The 26,661-nt window shown below is 40.1% G+C and overlaps 1 protein-coding gene across 1 annotated transcript; it reads right to left on the bottom strand.

The window, feature by feature from the left end:
* Positions 1-1,438: 1,438 nt before the first annotated feature.
* Positions 1,439-22,181, bottom strand: LOC146681099 (sodium/potassium-transporting ATPase subunit alpha-1-like). Its single transcript, XM_085448555.1, has 23 exons — positions 22,109-22,181; positions 21,552-21,662; positions 18,850-18,909; positions 18,396-18,497; positions 18,193-18,294; positions 17,874-17,987; positions 17,543-17,677; positions 17,022-17,139; positions 16,648-16,916; positions 16,245-16,553; positions 15,676-15,810; positions 12,049-12,241; positions 11,728-11,903; positions 11,481-11,617; positions 10,926-11,076; positions 10,673-10,841; positions 10,444-10,598; positions 10,229-10,349; positions 8,873-9,018; positions 8,609-8,739; positions 3,328-3,429; positions 2,360-2,451; positions 1,439-1,636 (listed from the first exon to the last, which is right to left on the bottom strand). The coding sequence occupies exons 1-23, from the start codon at positions 22,118-22,120 to the stop codon at positions 1,608-1,610; spliced, it is 3,069 nt and encodes a 1,022-aa protein (XP_085304681.1). The 5' UTR covers positions 22,121-22,181; the 3' UTR covers positions 1,439-1,607.
* Between the last annotated feature and the right edge of the window lie 4,480 nt (positions 22,182-26,661).

The raw sequence follows: 26,661 nt of genomic DNA, 5'->3' as shown, positions 1-26,661 counted from the left end.
AATGGTCAGAACCTGGATAGTGCATCATGATGGAGGTGTTTAATACAACAGAACTGAACATGGCACTGATTGGTGATCCATTAAACTCCATAACATAGGTGATATTTATTTTTCATTTACCGTGTGTTTCTTTGGAATTTGTTTATTATATCTTCTTTTATGCTTTTCTTTTTTACAGCTTATGTCCAAAGATTTAAACAGTTTGTCCTCATTGGCAGTACTTTAGCAAAAGTCTATGACCTGTTTGCCTAAATTATTATCATTATTATTAGTATTCTTTTTTATCAAAGAAGGCAAAGAACATCCAGTCACATGACAATACAACTACTAACTTCATGCTCATTACCCATGCATGGTTCAGTTGAAATAAACTCCAGAAAACTGATATCTATTCACCTTTTTGTTATAATTTACGTAAAGTATTACATCTTACATTGTAATACTGTATACAGACAACTTGTGTGATGCATTCATCTAGTTTTTAATCATATATACATTCATAATTAAAATAATACTCACAGCAAAGGCAACATTTCTTTCTTTAAATGTCTTTAAATATATAAGAAATGATCTTGCAACTGATTTTGAAGTTATGTTACTTCAGGAAATACCAAAAGCAGCAGCGCTAGTGTTTAAAAACAAAAACAAAAGTTCGAGTTGAGGTTTTCTGAGGAGAAGATGTAGGTTTCTCTTCCAAACATGGACAAAGTTAAATAGAAATATAAATTTAATTGGTTTCGTTGATATGTTACTGGGAACCAAAAGGTTTGCAGCTATGACTGGAAACCCCACCTCAGCGTTCCTGTTGTTAGCAGAAATCTAAAGCAAAGCTATAAAGTTTAGCTGAGATATTTAAGATTTAATGAATGATCAGGAAACTCAATGCACCTGAAATGACCTTGTGATCTCTAACTGCTCATCAGATTATTAGAAACAAAAGTAAACTTCATAAATGACTGGCCTGGAGCCAAAGAACGCTTTTGACTCTGATGTCCCGCACTAAACAAATATGTGCATTTTCTGTGTACTGGAGTGTGCAGTGAGCAGGAAAGGTTGTCTTAATGGCTGGCCGATGCAGGTTGTTGGATGTGACGTTTATGATTCTTTGTAGCCACTTGGCTATGCATGGTGCAGGGTGAGGTGGAGATGAGGTTGTTAAAGTACAAGGGGAGGGATTTTGTAAAATACTAGGAGGACAAGGAAAACATTTAAAATCTCAGAAATGAATGTGAGGATTACACAACTTAGTGTCCATAAAGTAGCAGGTGCCCCTAAACAAATCATCTCTAACTTCTTCTCAGAAAGTTAAAAACTTTGGAGAGTATTCACAGGCAAGATACTGAACCTTGGGGAAAAAAAACCCTGAGACAGTTTTTTTCCCCCACTTTTAACATAACAAAGAAACTTACAAGAAAACTGAATAAAAATGCAGACAGCCTTGATTTTAGATTAGAAATACTTTATTTCGGTACACACATTCATAAAGATATTCTTAATCTATCCATGCTTTGTGGTGTTTTTAGAGCTATAGCATCTCTAACAAACACTTAAGATAACATTAAGTAGTGATGAAACACACACTGCCTTCATGTCTGTCTCATGTTGGCTCAGTAGTATGTCTCCTTCTCCAACCAGCCTAAAAACCAAAGGAGACACGATTAGGGACATCATTTTTGTGAAATTTCACCTCACATTTTTTTTTAATTCTTTATGTTGTCCAAATGACAAAGATTTTTGATATAACTCTGTTGATTATGCATTTGTAATTAAATATGTAAAAGGCTTTAACATGGACAGTTTCACACAGCTGTATCAGAGCCAGCCCTGCATACAGGTTCTGCTTAGATTCAAGCATCGTGACTGACTTTAACTAGTGGAGTTTAGAGTTTACTTTGGTTTCTTAAGATATTCAACCATTTAAAACTTTTGGACTTTTAGTACCTTTTTCTTTGCTGATGCTTGTAGTCTCAAGGTTAGTTTAAATGTTAACCAATGTAAATACATTTGGTGGAAGGGCTAAAAGGATTGATATTTGATCATGATTTTTAGTTTTTAGTTTTAAACAAATTATTAATTAAAATTATTAATAATAATGGCATTGAAAACAGGATTTATATTAATATGTGTCTAAAAAAAGCTAATGGATTTTTATATATATGAGATGCTCTCGCTTAAATAGATGGGGCCAAATGGAACTTAATAACTTATTAACCTATTTCTAGTCAGAGAAATTCCAAAGAATTTATGTGCAAGTAATTTTTTTAAAAATGGGTGAAAAAAGAAAGGGCTTTCATGAAGGAAAAAAATATGGATAAAAATGTGTCCAAAGTGTTTGGTCATTCCTGAATAAAACTCTTACCTCCTGGGTGGTGTCTGAGGATATATTTTCTGATTTCATCATAAAAGAAGAGAAGGAAGCCGTGCGGTAATCCACAGAACCACCATAATGGCCTAAGGTTTGGATGGACAGACAGAGACTGAATTACAACTACTACACTGACATTATTTCTTTGACGCTGCTGAAGTGACTGAGGACATCAGGTGAGGAGTCCAAGGACAAAGGGAAACTTGAGTGCCAGAAGATTATGGGGGAGGTCTGGACTGGCATGAATGGTTTAAGGTAAACAAAGAGCAGTGAAGTCAAATGTAGCGTGGAGTTGGTCAATGAACTAAATCTAACAGGTCTGACTAACAGGTCACAGAACTGCACAGATGTCTGTCACCTTTAGACATTTTCTGATGACTGCAGTAGTGGGAGGTATCAGAGAAGGTGGTGAGAGTACAGGACTGTGGTGGACAACTTTTGTACTTGGCATAACCATCTGCTGTTTAATGTGGAAAAGACTAAGGAACTGGTTGATGATAGGAGGAGGACATGAACATCAGCGACCCCTACTTACATCCGTGGGGTCTGTGTGGAGGACTTAAAACACAAAAGGCTTCTATTAGGGAGGGGAAAGCTATCTTCTTTTTCAGAGAAAACATCTGCCAGAAGATGAGCAGGATGAATTATGAGTCTGTGTTGGCCAGAGCCATACTCTATGATGCGATGCAGGGGCAGCAGATAACAGACTCAACTGATCCTGTCGATGTTATGGTGAATGTTGAAAACGACAGGAATTGGCTTGGGAACGTGAATGCCCGTACATAAATGAAGATGGCAAAGGAAACAGCCACAAACACCACAGAGAAAAGGACAATTGTGCATTAGGAATTAGTCATTATAATTGCTGAATTTAAAAAAAAAATGCCTAGAAAGGGTATCTCTAAGCGTTCACACTATTGCCTAATGGAAAATCATAGTATTAGCTTATCTGCTTTACTCACTTCATAGGGTACATTTTCAGGGCAATGTCCATGCCTGGGCAGTATGACAGGAACACAGCAAGAGCCAGCTCCTCAAACATCCCAAAGATAAGGACATTGTTCCTGTACAAAAGAAAAATGTCAGTCAATATCAATAAAACTGAAACTATTTTTTTAATATTTGATTTGAGTGCTCTTTTTCTGTTCTGGAACTTGGTATATCCTTTGTTGTACTACATATATATTTAACATTGGCTCATTTTCTTTAATAAATAAAATATTAAGTTTCATGTATATCCATTCCAGCTTTTAGGTAAGCTTTCAGCCTGATTTGTGGAATAATACAATTTGAAATTGTTTGCGGAGCTTGTTCTTCAAATGGTTCGAGTTTTATACTTGTTCTAGGCTGTATGGATGCTGATGTCAGTCAGAAATGCTAAACAGAAGCCCCTGGTACTCCACCACCAGCCATATGTCCATTCAGTGACACACCGGCCAAGGAACAAGCTCTGGAAATGGACAACTCTGTTCTGAGACATATGAAGCTGGAAACACTGGCAACCATAGTCACTTGTCTTCCAGGGAGGGAAATTTAAATCTGCTGGCTAACTTAAATTCTGTAAAATTATAATTCACGTCGGCAGTAATGACACCCAGTTATGTCAATCAGAGGTCACTAAAATTAATATGAAGTCGATGTGCAACCACGCCAAAACAACGTTAGTAGTTTTCTCTGGTCCCCTCCTGAATTGGACCAGGAGTCACACGTTTAGCTGAATGTTCTTAAATTGCTGACTGTCTGAGTGGTGTCCAAAAAACCCAATGTGGGCTTTATAGATAACTGGGAAACTTTCTGAAAGAAACAAAGTCTTGTTAGGAGAGACAGCATCCATCCCACTTTGGATGGACCAGGTCTCATTTCTTAAAATCTGGCCAAATTTATTAAACATCCCAAAACGTGACTATCCAGAGTTTGGACCAGGAAGCAAAGTTGCGGTCTACACAGGCCAAGGGGAGAGTGTCGCAGCAATTTCCGGCTCATTAATCAACCAAAGAACCAGACAGATTTTTAATCATTTGAAAGCCTGATTCTTAACCGTGTCCACCCCAGCTGAAAAACTAAAAAAAAAGAAAAAAGAAAAACAGTCTTATTTGTTATCATCTATCGTCCACCTGGGCCTTATTCAGAGTTTCTGTCTGATTTCTCCGACTTTTTATCCAATTTAGTGCTCAGCTCAGATAAAATCATTATTGTGGGTGATTTTAACATCCATGTAGATGCTAGAAATGCCTCATCATGGTGTTTAATCTGTTAGACTCAGCTGACTTATTTCAAAATGTAGAAGAACGCACCCACCACTTCAATTACACTGTAGATTTTGTTCTGACAAAGCGCACAGAAACTGAACATTTAACAGTGTGTCCTGAAAACCCTCTCTTGCCTGATCATTTCCTAATAATATTCAAATTTAGAATAATGGATTACACAGCGGTAGGGAGTAGATTTGATCACAGTAGATGTGAAATGGTATCTCAAAAATTTGGAAGATCATGATTTAGCCTGGAAAAGTAATCTGCTGCTTTATTTTTAAAAAAGCCCACCGTGAAGATAGAACATCTTTATAATCATCACTGACTGAAGAAAATAAGAACAACCATAGTTTTCCCTTCAACACTGTAGCCAGGCTGACAAAAAGACAGAGCTCTGTTGAACCAACATTTTAACATTAGGCAGCAATAACTTCATGAATTTCAGGAAAGCCAAAACTAGGGAGCTAGGAATACAATAAACAGAAAAGGAACACGAGGGCTGGCACGACAACAGGCAGAGAAAAAAACAGGGCTAAAATACACAGAGTAATAATGAGGGAATGAGACACAGGAGGGAAACAGAGCTGGGAGTAATCAAATACACACAAGACAGGGAGGAAGCAAAACTATTGTGGCCAACCTTTACATGGAGGAAGTGGGAAGGAAGGCTCTTGGCTCTTTTAAAGGGAGTGTACCCAGCCACTGGTACAGATATGTGGACGACACCTGGGTCAAAATCAAAACCCAAGAAGTGGAATCCTTCACTGCTCTTTTTAACGTTCACCAGGGAAGACACAAAGGATGACTGTTTGCCATTCCAGGACTGTGCCGCGCACATTGAAGGGAATGGAAAACAGAAGTTTACTGAAAGCCCACACACACAGACCAGGGCATCCTATTTGACTCCCATCACCCTCTGGAACACAAACCTGGAGTAATCAGGACCCTACACCACCAGGCAGAAAATGTTCCCTCTAAGCCTGAAGGAAAAAAGAGGGAATGCACACATGTAAAGGAAGCTCTGAAACATGTGGTAATCCTAATGGGGCTTTCATCAAGTCAGCAAAGATGCACAGAAAAGAAGGTCAGACACCAGCTAGGGAGGATCAGAAAGACAGACGTAACAACATTATCCTCCCCTATGTAGCCGGTGCATCAGAAAAACTCAGGAGAGTTTTCTCCAAGCACGACATCCCAGTTTACTTCAGACCCAGCAACACACTCAGACAGAAACTGGTTCATCCCAAAGACAAACTCCTAAACACAAACTTAGCGACATAGTGTGTGCCGAACAGTGTAGCGAGGAATGCCCAGACCTCTACATTGGAGAGACGAAACAGCCACTTCACAAGCGCATGGCACAACATAGAAGAGCCGCCTCCACAGGACAAGACTTGGCTGTCCATCAGGATCTAAAGGACAAAGGTCACTCTTTAGAGGATGCCAATGTCATATTTTGGACAGAGAAGACAGTTTGAAAGAGGAGTGAAAGAAACCATCTATGTCCGCTGTGAATGACCATCTTTGAACAGAGGCGGTGGTTTACACCAACTGTCTGCCATCTGTAATCCAGTTATGAGATCCCAGATGCCTTAACGTCCACTCACATCCTGGGCCTTTTGACCACAGGAAATTGCATGATAGGGTGGGACTAGGTTTCACAGTGGGCTCACCCTTGCCTGATTGTGACCCACACCCATTTTCACACCTTGGCTCCTGTGATTAGGAAGAGGATCATTAGGGGGTCCATGTCCCTCTCGGTGGGTTACTCCCACAGAGCTTAAATCTAGGACTCGTCACCATTTGAGCCTAGAACTGATGAAGCTTCTCGGATGAGAGGTGAAACGTCTTCAAGCAACTTAAAGAAGTCCAGATGCTTTTCTTTCCAAGCTCCTTAGACCAAAACTGAACACAATGAGCACTAGAAGATGGACTTTCAAAATAAAACAGGAAACATGAGACATTCACAAAGAAGCGGACTTGACCCTGAGACAGGGAGACATGACTGACTGAGGAGACACAGGAGATGCACAAACATAGAGACAATGGTACCTGACATGAAACGAAGAACACAGGGAAGGCGCAGAGTAAACACAGGCACAGAGACTATACACAAGCTATAATAAACACTGACACCCAAAACCACGAATAACTCTAAATCAAAGAATATTACTTAAACTTGAAATACAAACACTGGGTGAAGGTTACAAGTGATCTTCTTATCTCTGTGCTTGTCCTGCTAGACAAGAGAGTTTAATCCTGTTGACCATAACATTTTATTACAGCAATTAGAGCGTGCTGTAGGCATTAAATATGCTGTGCTTCCCTAAGGTCAGCGGGTCTCATACTTTTGACATAATTCCCCACGTGGCAGGAAGAAATATTTTCACGCCCCATCTAAACATCTAAACTAGCTGAGCCTTTATTTAGATAATAAACTAATTCACAATGAATCATTCAGTAATTAGTTTTAAACTGCTTTCATTTTAAACAACTATTTGTAACTTTTGTCAGTAGACTGCTTCATTAGTCTGCACCACTTCTTCAAAAAAGCAACAGGTTAAACAGAATGTGAATATAGAAAAATAAAGTTCAGTCTTATAAAAAAAAGAAATCCAGAAACTTGTGAACAGAGATAAAAACACGTTCAAAATAGAATGACTCCTGTCTCAGAGTGATGCTGAAAAACTTGTTCGTGGATTTACTACTTCCAGGCTGGACTACTGTAATTCATTATTATCAGGATGTCTGAAACTTTCAGTTGATCCAAAATGCAGCAGAAGAGTACCAACAGAGACTAGAAAGAGAGAACATATTTCTTACATATTTTTTGTCTTCATTGGCTCCCTGTTAAATCCAGAATGAAATATTAAAACCTTTTCTTCAAATACAAAGTCTTGATCAATCAGTGCCCATCTTATCCTAAAGACCTTACACTACCATATCACGCCATTAAAACTCTTTGCTCTCACGCTGCGTGAGAGAGTATTTAAAAGTAGAACGGCAGACAGAGCCTTCAGCTTTCTGTCATGGTCCAGCAGCCCTCATCGCTCGACCTGCCCGTTGTGTCTGAGTGTGTGTTTTTGCTGCTACTCCCCTCACATCTCTCTCTCCCTGTTGTGTGTGCTTTTGTGTGGGACTTTTGCATCCCTGGAGGTTTTGGTGCTGAGTATTGTTCAGCGCTGAAGTGTTCACTCACTGGAGTCAGCCACACCTGCTGCTCATCTGTTGCTGCCATCTGCAGCTGATTACCGTCATCGGCAGCATCCCTACTTAACAGTGTATTGAACTCGTCAGTATGGCAGTGGATTGCTTAATGAAAACCTTGTTTGCTGGTGGATTGCCTAGCCATCACCAGTGTGTTTTGTCTTCACTATGAATCTGGAGCTGAGTTGTTTTCATGGGAGTGGAGCCAGTGTTTTGGAATTGGAGTTGCTGTTTCACGATTCCCACCATGGACACAAGCACTGTTTGGGATTTGGGAGAAATCGCCATGGGAACCACAGTGCTGGGACTTGTGCATTTTTTAACCCTGTAAATAAACTCACTGTCTTTTCTTGGAGGAATTCTGCATTTGGGTCTCATTACCTCAAACCTGATGCTTTCAGACCCCTCTTCCTTGGAACCAGCTCATGAAATAGGGCTAAGCTACCCATGATGCATTGTTATTTTTCATCTTTGGCTCTCTTCCACAGCATGTCTTTGTCCTTGCTTTCTCCCCTCAACCTAACTGGTATTTCCCCCCTGAGCCTGGTTCTGCAGGAGGTTTCTTCCTGTTAAAAGGGAGTTTTTCCTTCCCCCTCTTGCCAAAGTGCTTGCTTGTAGGGGGCCATATGATTTGGGTGTTTTTCTTTGTTTTATTGTAGGGTCTTTACCTTATGATATAAAGCGCCTTGATGCAAATGTTTTTGTGATTTGGCACTTAATACAATTGAATTGTAAAGTTCTATCACACCCATTGGAGCTCTTTCGGATCTTGATGTATACGTACTTCATTCCTTGCTGCAAAATAGAGTTCCTCCTTGTTTTACAGATGAGCAGATCGGCCACCTGGACAATCACAATACTGGAGAAGAAGGCTGTGTGGCAGGTGAACTCCAAGATCTTTCTGCTCTCATATGTCTGGTGTATAAAAAAAGAGATGAAAAGATTGGAATGTTTTTGATTTTGAGCACTGAAACTTCAGTGGACTGTAACGTAAAGTTTGATCATTTTCACAGTCCAAAGTACAGCTAGTAACACAAGTCAGACTGACCCACTCCTGCCCATAGCTGTCTTCTAGGTCATTTAGAAATCTGTTATCCCAGAAGATTCTAAGTCCCATGAGATCCAAGGGCAAAAATCCATTTTCAGCCAGGACGACAAAATATGTGAAGAAGCCAGCTGAGGCCTGTATCATGCCTACCATGAAGAAAACAACAGAAAACGTCAATGGATTCTTATCAGAGAAAGTTTGAACTTTTTATTTTACAACTGTGGCAGTTTCTTCATAAATAAACATGAACAAATATGACACGTCAATGTCATTCTATGCAAAGCCAAGGTAAATAGATATAATGGACAGAGAATTCAAAGATTATGACACAGAACCAAACCACAGAAGGAAATATTTGGGAATACTTTACAAATGTGATATTGAAATTGATCACAAAATGTTACTTTAAAAAAAACAACAATTATTGTTAATTGAATTTGGACCTATTAAGTTTCTTCAATCTTCATTCTTAAACATCTTCCTTTTTGAACATTTTTCAAATGAGAAACTTTTTACAAACTTTGTATTGTTACTTTTGCGACAATTGTGACCAGAGAATGGTACAAGAATGCACACACAAGAAGGCCCTGAGTAAATGTGGTTATCCCAACTGAATATTTCTCAAAGCTGGGAAGGCACCAAAGGAAAGCTCCAGCTGATCCAGGAGAGAAGGACAACCGCAGTCGAAGCCAAAACCCGTACTGATCCCATACGTGTCAGGAGTATCGGAACAGTTGAGACGCATTTTTTTCTAAACACTGTGTCTTTGCAGCTTTTAAACCCCAAAACACGCTGCGCCAAAAATTGGTCCACCCCAAGGATCAGGTCCCCTGACACAAACAGAGTAACATAGTGTACACTGTTAAGTGCCAAGAGGATAGCCAGGATTTACACATCGGGGAAACCAAACCACCTCTGATGAAGCGGATGGCACAAGAGTGAAGAGCTACCATCTTACAATGCTGTGATTGCAGCCATTACCCAACTCTCTGTGAATGGTACTCATGGCCATTGATCAGTGGTTGTTGATGAATAATCAATAATAATGACAATTTGCATATTAATGATCATGAAACTGACCTCACTGTCCAGTTTTCATTTAATGTTGCTAGTTTTATAAGTATGCAAATGTACCATTTTATAACGTTGGAGACTTCTTCCATCTCAGTCAGTTGAGACAGAAGAAGACACTTGGATGAGTGATGAAACATTTCTCCTACTGAAAACGGGACGTCCTGATTAACAGAATCAACTTTTGGGGATTTCTTTACCTGTATGATGGAGCATGCATCAAGACATAATACAGCAAATAGGAACAGAATAATTAAAGGTTTAAAAGTATAAATAATGTGTTACCAATCTGTCCATAAGCCATACTGATGAGTCTCTCGTTCACCAGCCTGTCTGATGCATTTCTGGGCTGTCTCTTCATGATGTCACTCTCAGCTTGTTCATAAGCCAAAGAAATTGCAGGGACCTGTGACACCACAAGTAAACAAAATCAACCCATAACTGCATTATCTACCATTTGAACCTCTACATAGAACAGGATGAAGAGCCAAACAGCTCACCAAATCAGTTCCCAGATCAATACAGAGGATGGTGACGGTTCCCAGGGGCAGAGGGATGTTGGCGATCACAAAGAGGAGGAAGGGTGACATCTCAGGGATTTTACTGGTCAGAGTGTAGGCGATGGACTTCTTCAAGTTGTCAAAGATCAGACGGCCTGAACAAAGTAATTTAGCAGATTCAGTGATGCTTTGTATTTTATATAATTCGACATTTTTCCCAAGGTCTTACCTTCTTCCACTCCAGTTAAAATGGAGGCAAAGTTATCGTCCAGCAGTATCATGTCAGCAGCCTGTTTAGAGACATCAGATCCAGCGATGCCCATGGCGACACCGATGTCAGCTTTCTTCAGAGCTGGAGAGTCGTTCACACCATCACCTGTCACGGCCACAATGGCTCCCTGTACAAGGAATAAAGTGTTTTTTACAAGTCACAAATAAAACACTTGTCAAACTGTGTCTGTGAGAATCCCCCCGATGCTCACCTGTCTCTGGCATCCTTCCACAATGATCAGTTTCTGTTGAGGGGAGGTCCTGGCAAATACAATTTCAGTGTGGTTCCTCAACACATCGTCAATCTCCTCTAGGGTCATGTCTTTAAGCTCCCCACCATGGATGACACAGGCCTTAGCATCCCTGTAGATTAGATTACAACAGTGTAAGTATAACAGCAGTTGTTATCCAACGTCCTGTGTCTGAGCACAGGGCATGATGAAGACAAGATGAAAACATTGGTATAGAACAAAGACTGAATTAACCCTGGCAAAAAAAGAAAAAAAAGATGGTATGTTAAGCAAAAAGCAACATTAGAAAATATTCGACTTCAGAAAATGTTGGATTCCCGCTGCATATGAATCACATTTCCCCCCACACAACAGAAGTGTTATTACACTTGTATTATAAAGAATTAAAGTTTCAGAGAAAATACAGTATTTTCACATAAAAGGCATTTTTGCTTTACAGATTACATGACCTCTGTTTATGAACAGCGGCTACTTATCCTCAAAGTTAGCTAAATAAATCTTGATAAGAGAACTAACCTAGGGTTGACCTCTGAAACTGGAACATTCAAACGGGCAGCAATGTCTTCAACAGTCTCATTGCCTTCTGAGATGATACCCACACCTCTAGCAATAGCCTTGGCTGTAATTGGATGGTCACCTGTGATCATGATGACCTGCAAGGATTGAGGAGATAAAATGTTTAAAGTTTATGTGCAGAATTTGTTTTATAAACTATATCCAAAAAAATCAAAATTTGAGATGTTCTTTCAAACAGTTATCATACCTTGATTCCAGCACTCCTGCATTTACCAACAGCATCGGGCACAGCAGCACGAGGAGGGTCAATCATGGCCATGAGGCCAGTAAAGCACAGGTTCTCAGTGGGGAAGTTCACATCATCAGTGTCAAAAGCAAAGCCTTCTTTGAACTGGTCATCAGGCAAGTGATAGTGGCAGAAACCTATAAGGCACAAATAAAATGCGATTGAGATTCAATTGTCTGTTCAGAATCAATCAGAATCTGTATCTGTTATGGTCTGGGAGGAAAGCTGCCTCGTTTCTCTCTGTACTGTACTCAACATGGTTGAAATGAAAATAAACTGTACCCAAAACTCTCTCTCCAAGACCTCCCAACTCAAGATAGGCGCTATTGAAGGCATCTTTTAGTTCGTCGTCCAGAGGCTGCTCTTTGCCGTCAAGCATGATGGTGGCGCAGCGATCCAAAATCCTCTCTGGAGCTCCTTTCATCACCAGCAGATGCTTGGTTTCTCTGGGGGTTGTGTTCTTATGAATAGAGAGCTGTGGGACAGCAGAAAGGTTGGATTTAAATGCAGGTCTTATCTATACTATCAGTGGTTTATGTAATGCAAAATGACTATGTTGAGGGCTGTGATCAGCTGTGAGACGGGCGCTGCTCTTGTGGTGACCTGCAGCAGGTGTTTATTGGCATTTATTGGCATTTTCTTTCTCTTTTTGTTTTTAACTTTGTTTTAACTCTGTTCTTAACCGTGGTTTTAACTTTTTGCCGACATGGAGATCTTCTACACCTTAGTTTTATTGTTGTTGGCAATATTCACCTGGAGTCATTCACTCTCACTGACAATCACTTATACACGCGAGGAACTACTTGGATTACGGTGGTCCTGTTTGTCTATGTACGACTCTTCTAATGCTCGGACAGATGTGCTTCTTGGTGAGGATTTATTTCCCCGGTCAAAGACTAATTTTGGAAAGCCCCGCCGCTTGAGAAAACGCGGAAAGAAAGGCGGCGTGCGTCAGCGTGTAAGAAAACTTCGGAGGAAGAATCGTGTTCCTCTGCCTTCTATGATTCTGGCCAATGTCCAATCTCTTAGGAACAAAATGGATGAATTACAAGGGAATGTGCTTCATCTACGGGAATACAGGGAGGCTTGTCTGATGGCGCTTACCGAGACATGGCTGACCGATATGGACAGTGACACTTCACTGCGAATCAGCGGCTTTGGGACCCCTGTCAGATTGGATCGGAACTGTGGAGTAACACGCAAATCTCACGGAGGAGGGGTTTGTTTATATATCAACCAGGGCTGGTGTAATAATTTTACTGTGCGGGAGCGGTTGTGTCTTCCTGACATCGAGCTCCTTTCAGTATCTGTCAGGCCTTTTTACTTACCGAGGGAGTTCCCTCAAATTTTTGTCACTGTTGTTTACATTCATCCTAAGGCTGACGTTAAAGTTGCTGCTGATGCCATTTTTAAAGTGGTACACAATCTGCAGACTCTCTCACCGGATGCTCCTAATTTTATTCTCGGTGATTTTAACAATTGTAATCTTAAGAAATCACTGAACAATTTCTTTCAATATGTCACTTGTCCTACAAGGCATAACAAAACGCTGGATTTGTGTTATGGACCAATTAAGGGGGCATACAAGTCTGTGGCCGGACCTGCGCTAGGTTCTTCGGATCACAATGTTATTCACCTCCTCCCTGCTTACAGATCTGTGATTAGGAGGGAGAAGGCCTGTGTGAAGTGGACTAATGTCTGGACAAAAGACAGTTGTGTTGCCCTTCAGGGGTGTTTTGATTGCACTGACTGGTCCGTGTTTCAAGAGAGCACTTCTGATTTGGATGAACTCACTGATGTGGTGTGTAGCTACATCTCTTTTTGCAAAGACTCTGTGGTTCCAGTCAGAGAATTTAAGACTTTCCCTAATAACAAACCGTGGCTCTCTAAAGATATTAAGGATCTGATTCTTAAAAGGAAAATTGCTTTTAACGAGGGAGACGTTCCCACTGTGAGAATATTGAGGAAGGAGGTGAGGGCTGCAATAAAGATCGCCAAGATGAGGTATAGAAATAAGATTGAAGCAGAACTCAGCAGTAACAACCTCAAAAGAGCTTGGCTTGGTATGAAAACAATGGCAGGGCTACAGACGAAAGGTAAAAGCAGCATTACCTTAGAGGGGTTTACCTCTGACAAACATCTGGCAGACAGTCTTAACAGTTTTTACCTTCGTTTTGAGAACTATGATTGTTCTAGGCAGACCAGCACACTGAGGGAAAAGACCATCACTCCCCCATCTATTTGTATTGATGAGACAGGGGTAGCTAATCTTTTTAGACATACCAAAAGCAAGAGTCCTGGACCTGACAACATCTGTGGACAGGTACTGAGAACTTGTGCTGATCAGCTGAGCGGGATTTTTCACTATATCTTCTCACTTTCTTTAGAGCTACAGTCTGTACCTAAAATTTGGAAACATGCGATCATTGTTCCTGTTGCTAAGGGCAGTTCTCCTAAGGCACTGAATGATTTTAGGCCTGTGGCTCTGACTTCTTTAGTGATGAAGACATTTGAGAAGATAATTAAGAAGGAGATTTTAATGCATGTTGAACACCATCTTGACCCCTTCCAGTTTGCCTATAGAGCAGGGAGAGGTGTGGAGGATGCTGCTGTCACACTCCTGCATCTCTTGTATAAGCATCTTGAGGCCCCCCACACCCATGCAAGATTATTATTTGCTGACTTTTCATCTGCATTTAATACAATTCAACCCCTCTTACTTGCTGACAGGCTTTACAATCATTTCAAGCTTGACACTAGTCTGGTCGGCTGGGTGACAGACTTTCTGACTAATAGGTCACAATGTGTGAGGGTAAATCATGTCTTTTCTGATGTGCTCTCCTCCTCTACTGGATCACCCCAGGGTTGTTGCCTCTCCCCTTCTGTTCATTCTGTACACAAATGAGTGTCGCAGCAATTTCACAAACAGACACATCCTGAAGTTTGCTGACGACACAGTGATCGTCAGTCTTCTAGTGGGGGACGAGTCAGGCCATGGACAGGTTGTAGATGATTTTGTGAATTGGTGTGATGAGTCCTTCCTTTCACTTAACGTGTCAAAAACTAAAGACATGATTATTGATTTTAGGAAGTCCTCTTATAGCTCATCACCCACTATCATTAAAACTGCCGATATTGGGATCGTTGAGAGTTATAAATATCTAGGTGTGGTACTTGACCATAAACTGTGTTTTGAATCTCATGCTGATGCCACTACTAAAAAAGTTCAACAAAGACTGTTCTTTTTAAGGAAAATGAGATCTTTTAACGTCTCATCTGAGATGTTGTCCTTGTTTTATAGAAGTTTTGTCGAATCTGTGATGTCTTTTTGTATCGCTGCCTGGTTTGGTAACCTGACGGTGAAGAATAAGAATCGGTTGGGACTTCTGGTAAAAACTGCTAGCAAAATTTCAGGGCGCTGGCAAGATGGACTTTTGGCCATTTACAATAGAAATGTGCTTAGAAAGGCTCATTCTATTATTAATTGTGTGAACCATCCACTTCACAGTGAGTTTGAGTTGTTGCCTTCCGGCCGCCGTTTTAGAGTACCTCCGAGGAGGACTAAAAGACTCCAGGTCTCTTTTATCCCTACTGTGTCTTGTCTCCTTAATGGCAAATAATTGTCCTTGAATTTTCTATCATTATTATTGTTATTTTTGTTTTATAGTATTGTTCTGTTTGTTCTTATCCTCCTGCTGCTAAACTAATTTCCCCTTGTGGGACAATAAAGAAATTGAATTGAATTGAATTGAATTGTTCTACACTCTTGTGCCCATAACTGTTTATCAAAGATGGGCACAGCTTCCAGGTCTCAGGTGGACTCTTAGGTGGAGTCACACATATAAACTAACATACAATCTTTATATACAATATCATTTTAAATTTTAATACATTGTGTGGATTGTTTACCTGGTATTTGTTTGTGGAATTAAAGGGAATCTCAGCAATTTTGGGGTATTTTTCTCTCATTTCACTAACAGATCCACAGCACAGCTCGATACACTTCAGCAAAGCAGCTTCTGAGGCATCACCAGCAATATTTCTCTGCGGGTTTTAGCAAAACAAGAAACAGATTATATCGATCATGGATCAAGTCCCTTTTTTAATAACAATATATTGCAAATAAAAATGAATGAGCAATAAATAACAATATAATAGCTCGAATATTTGTTGGTTAATAAACAAATAAATTTACAACATTGACAAAAAGAAACCTGTAACCACACATATTATACAAATACTATTTGCAATAAATTACCCACCCTGTCACATTTAGTGGACTCACAGTGCAAGAAATACGTATGTCATATATGGTAGATCCAACAATCTCACTGGCCACCTCTTGCTATGGCTCAAGCTGTATATTTAAAACAGTTGCATATGCTATGCTATAGATTCTGCAAAGATTTACTGCAGATGTGTAATTTATGCATTAGAATTTGATAATTAGAGGAGTTTTAAAGATGAAAGTTTCTCACCTTCAGAATGGGAACATCGTTTTGGCCAGCCAGGAAGACGGCACGGTTGCAGAGTCCGGCGATTCTAGACAGAGCAGTCCAGGTGGGGGAGCTCTTTTGAAAAGCGACACCGCTCTGGTTCTCAGTGGTGTCGGCCTCATGGATCTGGTTGTCAAACCACATGTGAGCCACGGTCATTCTGTTCTGGGTCAGGGTGCCGGTCTTGTCAGAGCAAATGGTGGAGGTGGAGCCCAGAGTCTCGACAGCCTCTAGGTTCTTCACCAGGCAGTTCTTCTTGGCCATACGCTTAGCAGTCAGAGTCAGACACACCTACAGACAAAACGTAAGTTTTCAAAACTGTAAACTATGACAACAATAAATTGAAAGGTATTTAAAGAGAGTGTCATTAGACACCAAAACTCACAGTGACAGTAGCCAAGAGACCTTCTGGGACATTGGCAACAATGATACCAATGAGGAAGATAACACCATCTAGCCAGCTGTATCCGAGGATGACGGAGAGGATGAAGAAAGTAAGACCCAAGAACACGGCCACTCCAGTGATGATGTGGATAAAATGCTCGATCTCAATGGCAATGGGAGTTTTTCCAGCTTCAAGACTGGAAGTAAGGGTGGCGATACGGCCCATGATAGTATTATCTCCAGTGTTGATGACGATTCCTCTGGCTGTGCCTGAACGGACAATTGAAATCCATTGATAATGGAACATGCTTGTGGGCAATATAATAAATATTATACATAAATTTCTCTATCAACCACAAGCTGTTCACACTCTACCTTCAACACAGTTAGTGGAGAAGAAAGCAATGTTCCTGGTTTCCAGTGGGTTTTCATGGGAGAAATCTGGAGAACGAGTCTGGGGCTCTGATTCACCAGTCAGGGAGGAGTTGTCCACCTGAGAGATTAAAAAGAAAGTAATACAGGTAAAACAAACACATGAATACTATTTAATAAATATGAATTTGACTTAAGGAATAAATGGGAACTGGTATGATGTTTGAATGAATCACAAAAATGCTACTCAGAATGAAGACCACCACATGCATCAATATACTTAGCAACTTAACATCCATGCATAAAAATGTTTCAGCTGAGCAATCAGCTTGCATGCACAAGATTAGCTAATCTAAATGGACTGAGGGCTGAGCTTGACTCTGTCGCCGGCCATAACTAAACTATGTCTAAAACTAACTAAACATCACAGCATGTCTTCTTCTCATTTAAATAAATAATAGTAGATATCAAACACATGCTCTACAAAAATGTTTGGTGGCATTAAGAGTATTTGTGATACAGACCTTGCAGCCGTGAGCAGAGATGATTCTCAGATCAGCAGGGATCCGGTCTCCTCCTTTCACCTCCACTAAATCTCCAAGCACCACCTCCTCAGTGTTGATGCTTTTCTTCTCTCCGTCACGGATAACCAGGGCTTGCTATGAAATCAAAGATTTTAGGAATTTTTGATTAACTCAGTTTGATTTTAATCCCAGCGGCAAAGTTTCAGATGATAAAATGTATCATCAGTGCAGAACTTTTCCCTTAAGACTGTGCAAAAAATACTGCAGTTTCTTAATTCATATAAGCTATAAATATGTTGAATTTACATTAGTTTTCCTTTCAGTGTCTCACCTGTGGGACCATGTTCTTAAAGGAATCCATAATCCTGGAGCTCTTGGCCTCTTGGTAGTAGGAGAAGCAAGCCGTGATCATGACCACAGCAGAAAGCACAACCCCTAGGTACAACTACATAAAGATAGAAGAGAGAGTTAGGTGGTACAGCAAACAGTGGTACAGATTGTTTATCTTCATGCATGCTCAATCATCCAGTGAAGGTAGTCCCAAAAAGTTGATTCTTTTCAACTGAAAAGGTTGCATCCAGATGAACAGGATCAACTTTTTGGGATGCACATTATTTAGTAGATAACAATTCAGATGAAGACTTGCTTACATTATCATTTCCAGGGTTCTCCTCTGAGGCAACCTGGATAGCGTAAGCCAAGAAGCAGAGGAATGCACCAATCCACAGCAGCATGCAGAAACCACCAAACAGCTGGAAACCAGAGGAAAAACATTCAGGCTTTGCTTGTTGTACTCACTTTTTTGCATTTCTAATATCTGAATTCAAACACAGATTTGTGGTTTGACTCTCACCTGTTTGCAGAACTTGACCCACTCGGGTGTTGTGGGAGGAGGTGTGAGGGCGTTGGGGCCATCTCGGGCCAGGATCTCTTTTGCTTTGGATGAAGAAAGACCCTAAAAACAGTGTCTCGGTTACTCCAAGCTCAAAAGACCTGTCTGTACAAGTGGAGTACACTACAATTCTTTCTTTACAGGTCCTATGACCCTTTTAATTGTGTGTTTTGTGGGTCGTTGAGGAGTGTTTTTATTTTATTTATTTTTGTCATGTCCATCTAATGTCAGAAAAAGAAGTCAGACTTGACTTTTTCGCAATAGTTTCACAGTGTTTCTTGGATAATACACCTCCAATAATGGCATTACTTCACAAATAGCCTAGTAAGTTGACAAAGCATTGAATGCAAGAAAAATACACCGACTGCCAAATCTTCCCTCCCCTCTCTCCTTATCACACATTTGGAGTGCTCACCCTTGTCAGGTCAGTTCCATATTTTCTGTGAAGTTCATCAAAGCTTAATTTGTGGTCATCCTAAGGTGAAACAAAGACAGAAAGAGACAGAGAGATGCATTTTTAAAAACAAGTCAAAATCCCAGTGATTGTGAAGCTGCAGCTATAATCTCCTTTGAGAAAAATCTTTTGTAAACTTCCCCGTGTCCTCCAGAGGGACACAGAGAGCATAAAAAAGACTAAAAACTGAGCATTGTGGCTACGTTTTGGTCCATGGAGGAAATTTAAGATTAGCTAAAGCAAACAGTCAAGTAAGACTAGAATCTGTCTGTGAATGGAAACAATGTTGCTGCTAATAACCACTCTTTTAATATCTGACTGATGTTTCCTCCCAAGAGTTTTGCTCATTTTTTTGACATTGCAGTTGAATTTCCCAGCAGGGGCGTCCATCCTCACAAACTTGTAGCTGAACTTTAATCAACATAAATTCTAATGAAAGAAATTAACATTGATTTCATGACGTTGATCATGCACATTTGTAATTAGCCCCAAAAAATTATTTCAGCAATTTCATTAGTGTCAAAGAACAACTTATTGTAGTCTTAATACAGAATACAAGACACAACAGGAACAATATTCTCTATCTGCATTTTGACTTGATGCAGCATGTCATATCTTATATATAAAAAAACATATATATATACATACATATATATCTGACCAAAGTACCTCAAGGCTGTATGGTGACCCTTTGCTAAATTCTGTGTACACAACTTTGAAACCATCCGTACCTCCAACACTATTGTTACAATTGCAGATGACATGACTGCCATCTGACTTTTAACTGTAAGCAACAAAAACACATACAGGCAGGATGTTCACAATCTGACATCATGGCATGTGAGCAACATCTTGTCTCGAACTTCATGCCAGGTGGTCAGCATCACAAGGCACCTTTATTGTGATGACAACACCTCAGCAGTCGTGGGTAAAGCAACTTTTCTCTATATTTCTAAAGGAGATTAAGATAATATTGTTGATGCACTTGCACTGTTGTTTAAGGAAGTTGGTCCAGTACTTATGTCATTATATGTGAAATTAGTATAAATGTAATTTTGGTATGCTTGTAAAATTACAATAAAGGTCTTTAACCTACAAGTTCACTTTGACTTTAAAAAATTAAAGTTTCAATCGTCTGCTGCTCTGAGTAGGTTGAATACAAAATGATGCATTTCATTAATATTTACTTGTTCAATGAGAAGTCTTCAGCTTGGATGAAGTGTGATCAGTCACATTTATAAGCAGTTTTTACAGTGACATGAGAAAATGGGTGTGGTTGCATGGTTCACCCAATAAGCCATTTTTCTTACCAAATGTGCTATAGATAATGTGAACATGCCATACACTACTGTTGCTACTATTGCAGCTCGAGAACACTTCTCCACTGATTTTGATGTTCCTACTCAAAAAAACCCACATTTTCATCATGTGTATATGGAACTGAGATGTCCTGTAGCACATCTTTGAGCTCAAGTTAAGATATAGGACAGTGATCATTAATATGCAACCAAGACGTGGCTTTAATCACCTAATAACAATCTGCTGGGTGGCATTGTGCAGGAGGGTCATTGGCTGGATTCAAGAAACTAGAACATCAATCATGTATGTACGCCAATCATTCATCACAATCCTTGTCAAGCTTGTCAATGTCAAGGTCATACAATCTTAACCTTGAGCATTATCTGGGTTAAGAACCACTATATTACTGTGTGTAAGTTTGAGTCAGTTCTGACTAATACTGGAGGAGGAATATTATTCTCGTGAACAGAACAGATGGATGGCAGAGAGCTTCCCATGGACTAAGCTCACCGGGCCTTCTGATGGACGAGCTTAAAATTATTCTCAAAATTATTTAACAGAATATCATCTTCTGTCAAAATAGCATCTTTTCTAAAGTTGTTTTAGAAGCATACAAGAATCACCAGCAAAATATTTTAATCCTCTATTTGCTTTCTATTTGGTTACGAACTGACCTGGCCAAGGTCACTATCCCTCAAAACCCTGCAGGCACCATGTTATTGTTATGAAATAATTTGTCATCCCTTTGTTTGCCTTGTGATGCTTCCCCAGTGATGCAATTTCATCAGTGACCTTGAGAAGCGACCAAGACACCGGTTCAGAGCAAGAAAAGGCTGACAGCGGTGAAAACTAGCTGTTCTGCTGGTTGTCGGATATATCTACATGTGAATTCAAACCCACCTAAAACTTTATTAAAGTGATTTTATAAATATGGACAGTTGAATGATATAGGTTTACTGTATGTGGATACAAGATTAGATATCATTTAATAAAATAAAAAATAATATATAAATACAACCAGCTCCTTCACTCAGCATTTAAACCTTCTTTAGATAGCAAAACTTAAAAGTTCATTTATAACTGCCAACATCTTAACAACTTAACATGGGATGGTACACAACAATGTTTATGAAGTACAGCTTGGGCAGCCAGAGCTCATGCTCTAGCTGTAACATGGACTGATTAACGTTGTCCTTAAGTCCATTTCATGAAAGTCATTCCATTCAATGCCTCTTTCTTTCTTAATTAAGATGAATATTTGCACGTTACAAACTCTTTATAGCGTTTGCAGAAGTTGTGTTTGTGTGCTTGAGTGTTACCTGACAGATAATCACAGAGTGGCTGCACAAAAGAGGAGTACTCACCAGATCAACTTCTTTTTTCAGGTCCTCCGTATCCTTGGATTTGTGACCCTTCTTGGTTGTTTTGTCGTCATTTTCTGAGGTGTTCGCCAGTTTGTAGTCATCATTCATTCGCTGGAATGAACAAAGTGGGACAAAATGAAGTTCTAAATAACATTCAAAACATGTGAGAAGATTTCCCTGAAGCGTCGTCTTCTATTTGTTCAGAAAGCTGCAGAAAACCACCTTAATTAATTATTATTTGTAATTATTGGTAATAATTAATAGATAATATATTGTTGATTGGCATGCTGTTAATCATTAGAACAGTGAATTCAAATTCGCATACATAATTTTAAAATAAGGTTTCAGATAGTTTTTAAAGCTGGAAGGTTTTGACATAAGAATGTGATATTAAGGTCCAATGAAAATATAAAAGCTTAACTGAAAACTCATAACCAAAAACTGAAATGAATTTAAAGCTAAAAAAATGTAAAAAAAAAATTTAAATTAAATTAAAGAGCCCAGACTTAGTCCAAATGAAGTCTAAACTCCAGGTTAAAAAATGTGACAACACTTACTTTCGATCCCATGGTCGCAGTGCAGTCTCTATCCTTCAGTCTGCCCAGAGCAGAGACTATTGGTTACTCATTTTAGCCTACCTTTATACCTGGATAGGAGGAGCTTAGGGGAATGGTGGTTAGAGGACAAGGGATGAGCACAGTTGGGGAGGTCAGTGGTATAGGGAGGCAAGCTTCCATGATCTAAATGAACTCCTCCCACACCTGAGTTTTTGGTTCAGCCACTATCACTCATGCTTGTCAAGTACTAGGTAGGTCTTCCGCTTGATGGCTTTGTTCACCTCTAGTATCCACTATTTTGTCTGAGGGATCCCACCACTACAGTCTCAGGAAGAGAGGTGCAAAATATAGACCATTAAGACTCAGTAGCCCTCCTTCTCTCTCAGAATGCATCCTCACTATACATTTCAGCACATCAAGCCTGAATGTTGTTTGATTTTCACTTCATGAGTAGAGTGGATAGGCTCCATCCCCACTCTGAAAGTGGATGGATGGAGGGATTGAAGGATGGATGGTCTTATCAGGTCTCATCTAGTAATAAAATGCATGATCTGACTAGAGACATTTCAAATTTCTGTATTCTTGTACAAATCCACAATACAAAAAGACTTGCTGGTTCAGCCAGAATTTCATCACAGATCGATGGTGCAACCAAAGGAAATTTGTAACCCTGATGACCCTTATGAAACCAACCCGTGATCTTCCTGCTTAGGAAGAAATCACTGTCCTTGATAGCTGGCTGGGACACTATGAGTTGTTGGATATGTTTGTTGTAAATTCATGACTGTATGCAATCACTGGATTTTGCAAGATGAGGAAGGAAATAGTAAAACGGAGGGGGGGGGGTGAAACATGAAAAATCTCCAGTAGTATTATTAAAGAAGTGTATAAAGGCCAGTGAAAGGGTTGTTATTAACTCACTGGACCTAGATGACAGACTATTTGACTGTATAAAAATGCATACATAACTGCAGCATTAATTCCTTTCTCTTGTGATTCTGGAAATTTCTTAAAAATCAACACATCTGTCTGTGGAAGATGTTACATAGATTAGAAACCTTGCTGAGATCATAGACGCTGACCACATTCCAGCAACAATTCAACAGCATATTTAAAACCAAAAAAAAAAAAATCACACATGGAAGATCAGTATGGAAGATAGTCCAAACCCATGGCTGGGTTGGCCAAGTAGTGCCGGTCACAAGCCTGGATACATGGGGAGGTTTCCATCAGCAAGGGCATCTAATTGCCAAATCAGACATATGGATCATCATGAGATGATCAGAATGAGACCTCCGTTCAAAATTGGTCTGGTCTGGATTAACAACGACTGCCTATAGTTTTGTTGACCAGAAGGTGGAAATTGTTTGGCGGTAGACAGAGGAGGAGGAGGTAAAGGGAAAGGCGTGTTGGGAGGCAGAGAAGGAAGTGAGAGTAGGTACTTTAAATGGAGGGATGACTGGTGGATGACTGGTAAAGAGAGAGCTGGCTGATATGAAGAAAATGAAGGTAGTTTTAATGTCCGTGTAAGAAACCAGTTGGAAGGGAAGCAAGGCCAGAAGCATTAGATTCAAACTGCTTTGCGATCGTGTAGATTGGAAGAGAAATAGAGTAGGGGTTATCATGAAGGAAGATTATGTAAACAGTGTTGTGCTGAATGTTGTCCCACAGGTTAAATGAATTTAGTAGACTTCTGGATGAATTGGCAGAGATTGGTGATTGAAGCGGACTTCAGTAGATATGTAGGTAAATGGAACAGGGGTGATGAGGAGGTGATGGGTGGGTATGACGTAAAGGAGAGAAATGCAAAAAGGGAAATGGGAAAAGAATGAAATGGAATTTCAAGAAGACTAACATAGGGTGAAGGTAAGAGTGGAGGAAGGTCCGCACTGGTGGCCTAAATGTTATGCAGAAGATGCAACCTGGCATAAAGAATATTTTAAGGTGATGAAGAAAGCTGAAGGAGCTTTTTAACCTCACATGATCTCAGCCAGAGCGACGGGCTTCAGGTACTCCTTGTTCCCAAAAACTGCTTCCTCTGTGGAAGCTGTGTTAGTGCAGCGGTCCCCAACCTTTTTTGCGCCACGGACCGGTTTATGTCTGACAGTATTTTCACAGACCGGGGTTTAAGGTGTCGCAGATAATATAACAAATGAAACCAGTACCTGTACCAAAAGAAGTTAGATTTATTCAAAACACATGGGAAAAGACACAGGGAAACAGAGTAAACGATAAAGAAAATAATAACAATAAAAACTGATAAAAAAAAATTTTAAAAAACCCTGAAAACCATAAATTTCACCCCCGAGCCTCAACTCTCGCGGCCCGTTACCAAATGACTCACAAACCAGTACCGGTCCATGGCCCAGGGGTTGGGGACTGTTGTGTTAGTGGGATCCAGGAGATCCCGAAAGCATCCCTTCCCCAACTTCAAAGCCAAACATAATTCTTATTCTTTGGTGTCATCAAACTCCTCCCTTCATCTATTTCAGCCACCTGTCTTGAAAAGACAATTTCTTATCAAATTTTCTGAAACAAAACTAAATATCAGTTAGCGCATGTGTTCTTGTGAATCAAATGTATTATACAAGTATTTCTGAGCCACAGTGTCATCAAAGATCTATGGTGCAACCATACTTGTGACCCTGATGTCCCCTATGTAATCAGCACGTGATCTTCTTAATCAGGAAGGAAGGTTTGTCCTTGACAGCTGGCTCACTGGGCAGCTGGAAATAGTTGGATATGTCACAAAGCCATGACTATATGTAATCACTGGATTATGCAATGTGAGGTTGGAAAGAGAGAGCCAAGCAGAGGAAACATGGAGAAAATCAATTACAGAATACAGACACCTGTTTACAAGAAGAATATTAGGTATTAGTGAGGTTTTAGCAAGTGCTTAATCTATGATTTCTATATTATTACTCCTTAGTATGTCATTTATAAATATAGGTATTTTTCTCCATCTGTTATTGATGGGTCTATCTAGCACAAACCCCTCACTGGAACAATCAGAGACAATTCTTCTACAATTGCAAAAAGCATTGGACACCAGGCAGAACTCTTTGTGTGATCTCGTGCACAAGGGAGAGAACTGTGAAGAGCGCTGCTCCTGACGCTCGAACCCCAGTCACTCTCAGTTAGTTCCCCCGTAGCATTGCTCTTTATTGAGGTTACATAATTATGCATATTTTCATTAACATATGATGTCTTACATAGGCGTACATGTGAACATAGAGTACTGTCTGTGTGTATGTGTAGGTGGGGGGAGGGGGGGGGGGTTAGGATCGACAGGATTGCATCCTATCACTATGCAATCGATTATATACCTCTAAGAATATATGAGTAGGGATGGGTATTGATAAGGTTTTCACGATTCCGATTCCATTTTCGATTCTGTTTAACGATTCCATTCTTTATCGATTCTCTTATCGATTCTTTTTTTTAAAAAAAGGAGAACACTAAGGTCAATTAGCTTAGAACTTTGTTTTATATCTTCTCTTTGAACAAGAAAAATTTAGGAGTAACATGGCCTTACAAACCCAACAGTGAGATCTTAAGAGATCCACAGCCTATGGGTCTTCAATGGGGTGTCACAGGGTCCCCGGGGAAAAAAATTGTAAATGTAAAGTAATAAAATAAATATTCTTCTGTAGCAATAACAAAGTATAACATAAATTATTCTGTAGCAATTACACAAGAATATCCAGTAATGTCCCTGCCTACAACTAAACACATTCACTTACCGAAAATCGGGGGCATCTGCTGTGGCAAATGGGTTCAAGCCTTTTACCACAAACTTAGTCACTGCTCGGTGACATTCGTCTATCCTGGCCTGAAAGGAGATGCTACCGGTAGACTGCAGCGAGAACTGCCAGTGAGCGCCAGCCAGACTCTGTCTGTCTCTCTCATCTTGGTCACCTAAATGCACAGTAATGGCAGGTTTTGTAATAAGGCAGATCGTGCTAACATAACATGCACTGTTAGTTGATTATTTACCTGCCGTATTAACGGGAGAGGACGTGCAAACGTTACCGCTGCTGCTGGGTTGAGATTCACGAGTCCGGAGCGGAATTAAAAACACAACATTCATTTAAGGTTATCGTGTGTTTTGTGAGCAAATGCTTTTGCATATTCGTAGATTACAAGATGGCGCGGCCACGTCCAGACGCCTTCTTGACCGCTCCGACTATCCACTTTTCTTGTTTTTTACTTATTTTTTGCTCTGGTTTACATCCCAAAATCCTCTAGTCTTATAGCATATGACAGCGGATCACTTGTAAACATCGGTGCCAAGGTTGCACATCTAATCTTGGACACTTTTAAACCCGACCCTTCCTGGCCGCCAGAGATTCTACGCAGCGCGGAGAACAACAAAGGACGGGCCGCTCATCTGAGGCGCAGAACAAAGAAGCGCCGGGGGAAACGCGCTGGTATTGGGAACAGACTGAGACAGCAGGCGCATCGCGCACCACTGCCCAGTATCCTACTGGCCAATGTACAATCCATGGAGAACAAGCTCGATGACCTAAGAACAAGGGTCACCTTCCAAC

The sequence above is a fragment of the Copadichromis virginalis genome, linkage group LG23, assembly GCF_057382275.1.
Source record: "Copadichromis virginalis isolate Kocher_CV1m ecotype Utaka linkage group LG23, C_Virginalis_male_GT1.1, whole genome shotgun sequence".
Taxonomy (NCBI): Eukaryota; Metazoa; Chordata; class Actinopteri; order Cichliformes; family Cichlidae; genus Copadichromis; species Copadichromis virginalis.
Note: the sequence above shows the minus strand (reverse complement) of the source record. Positions and strands in the feature narration are given on the sequence as shown.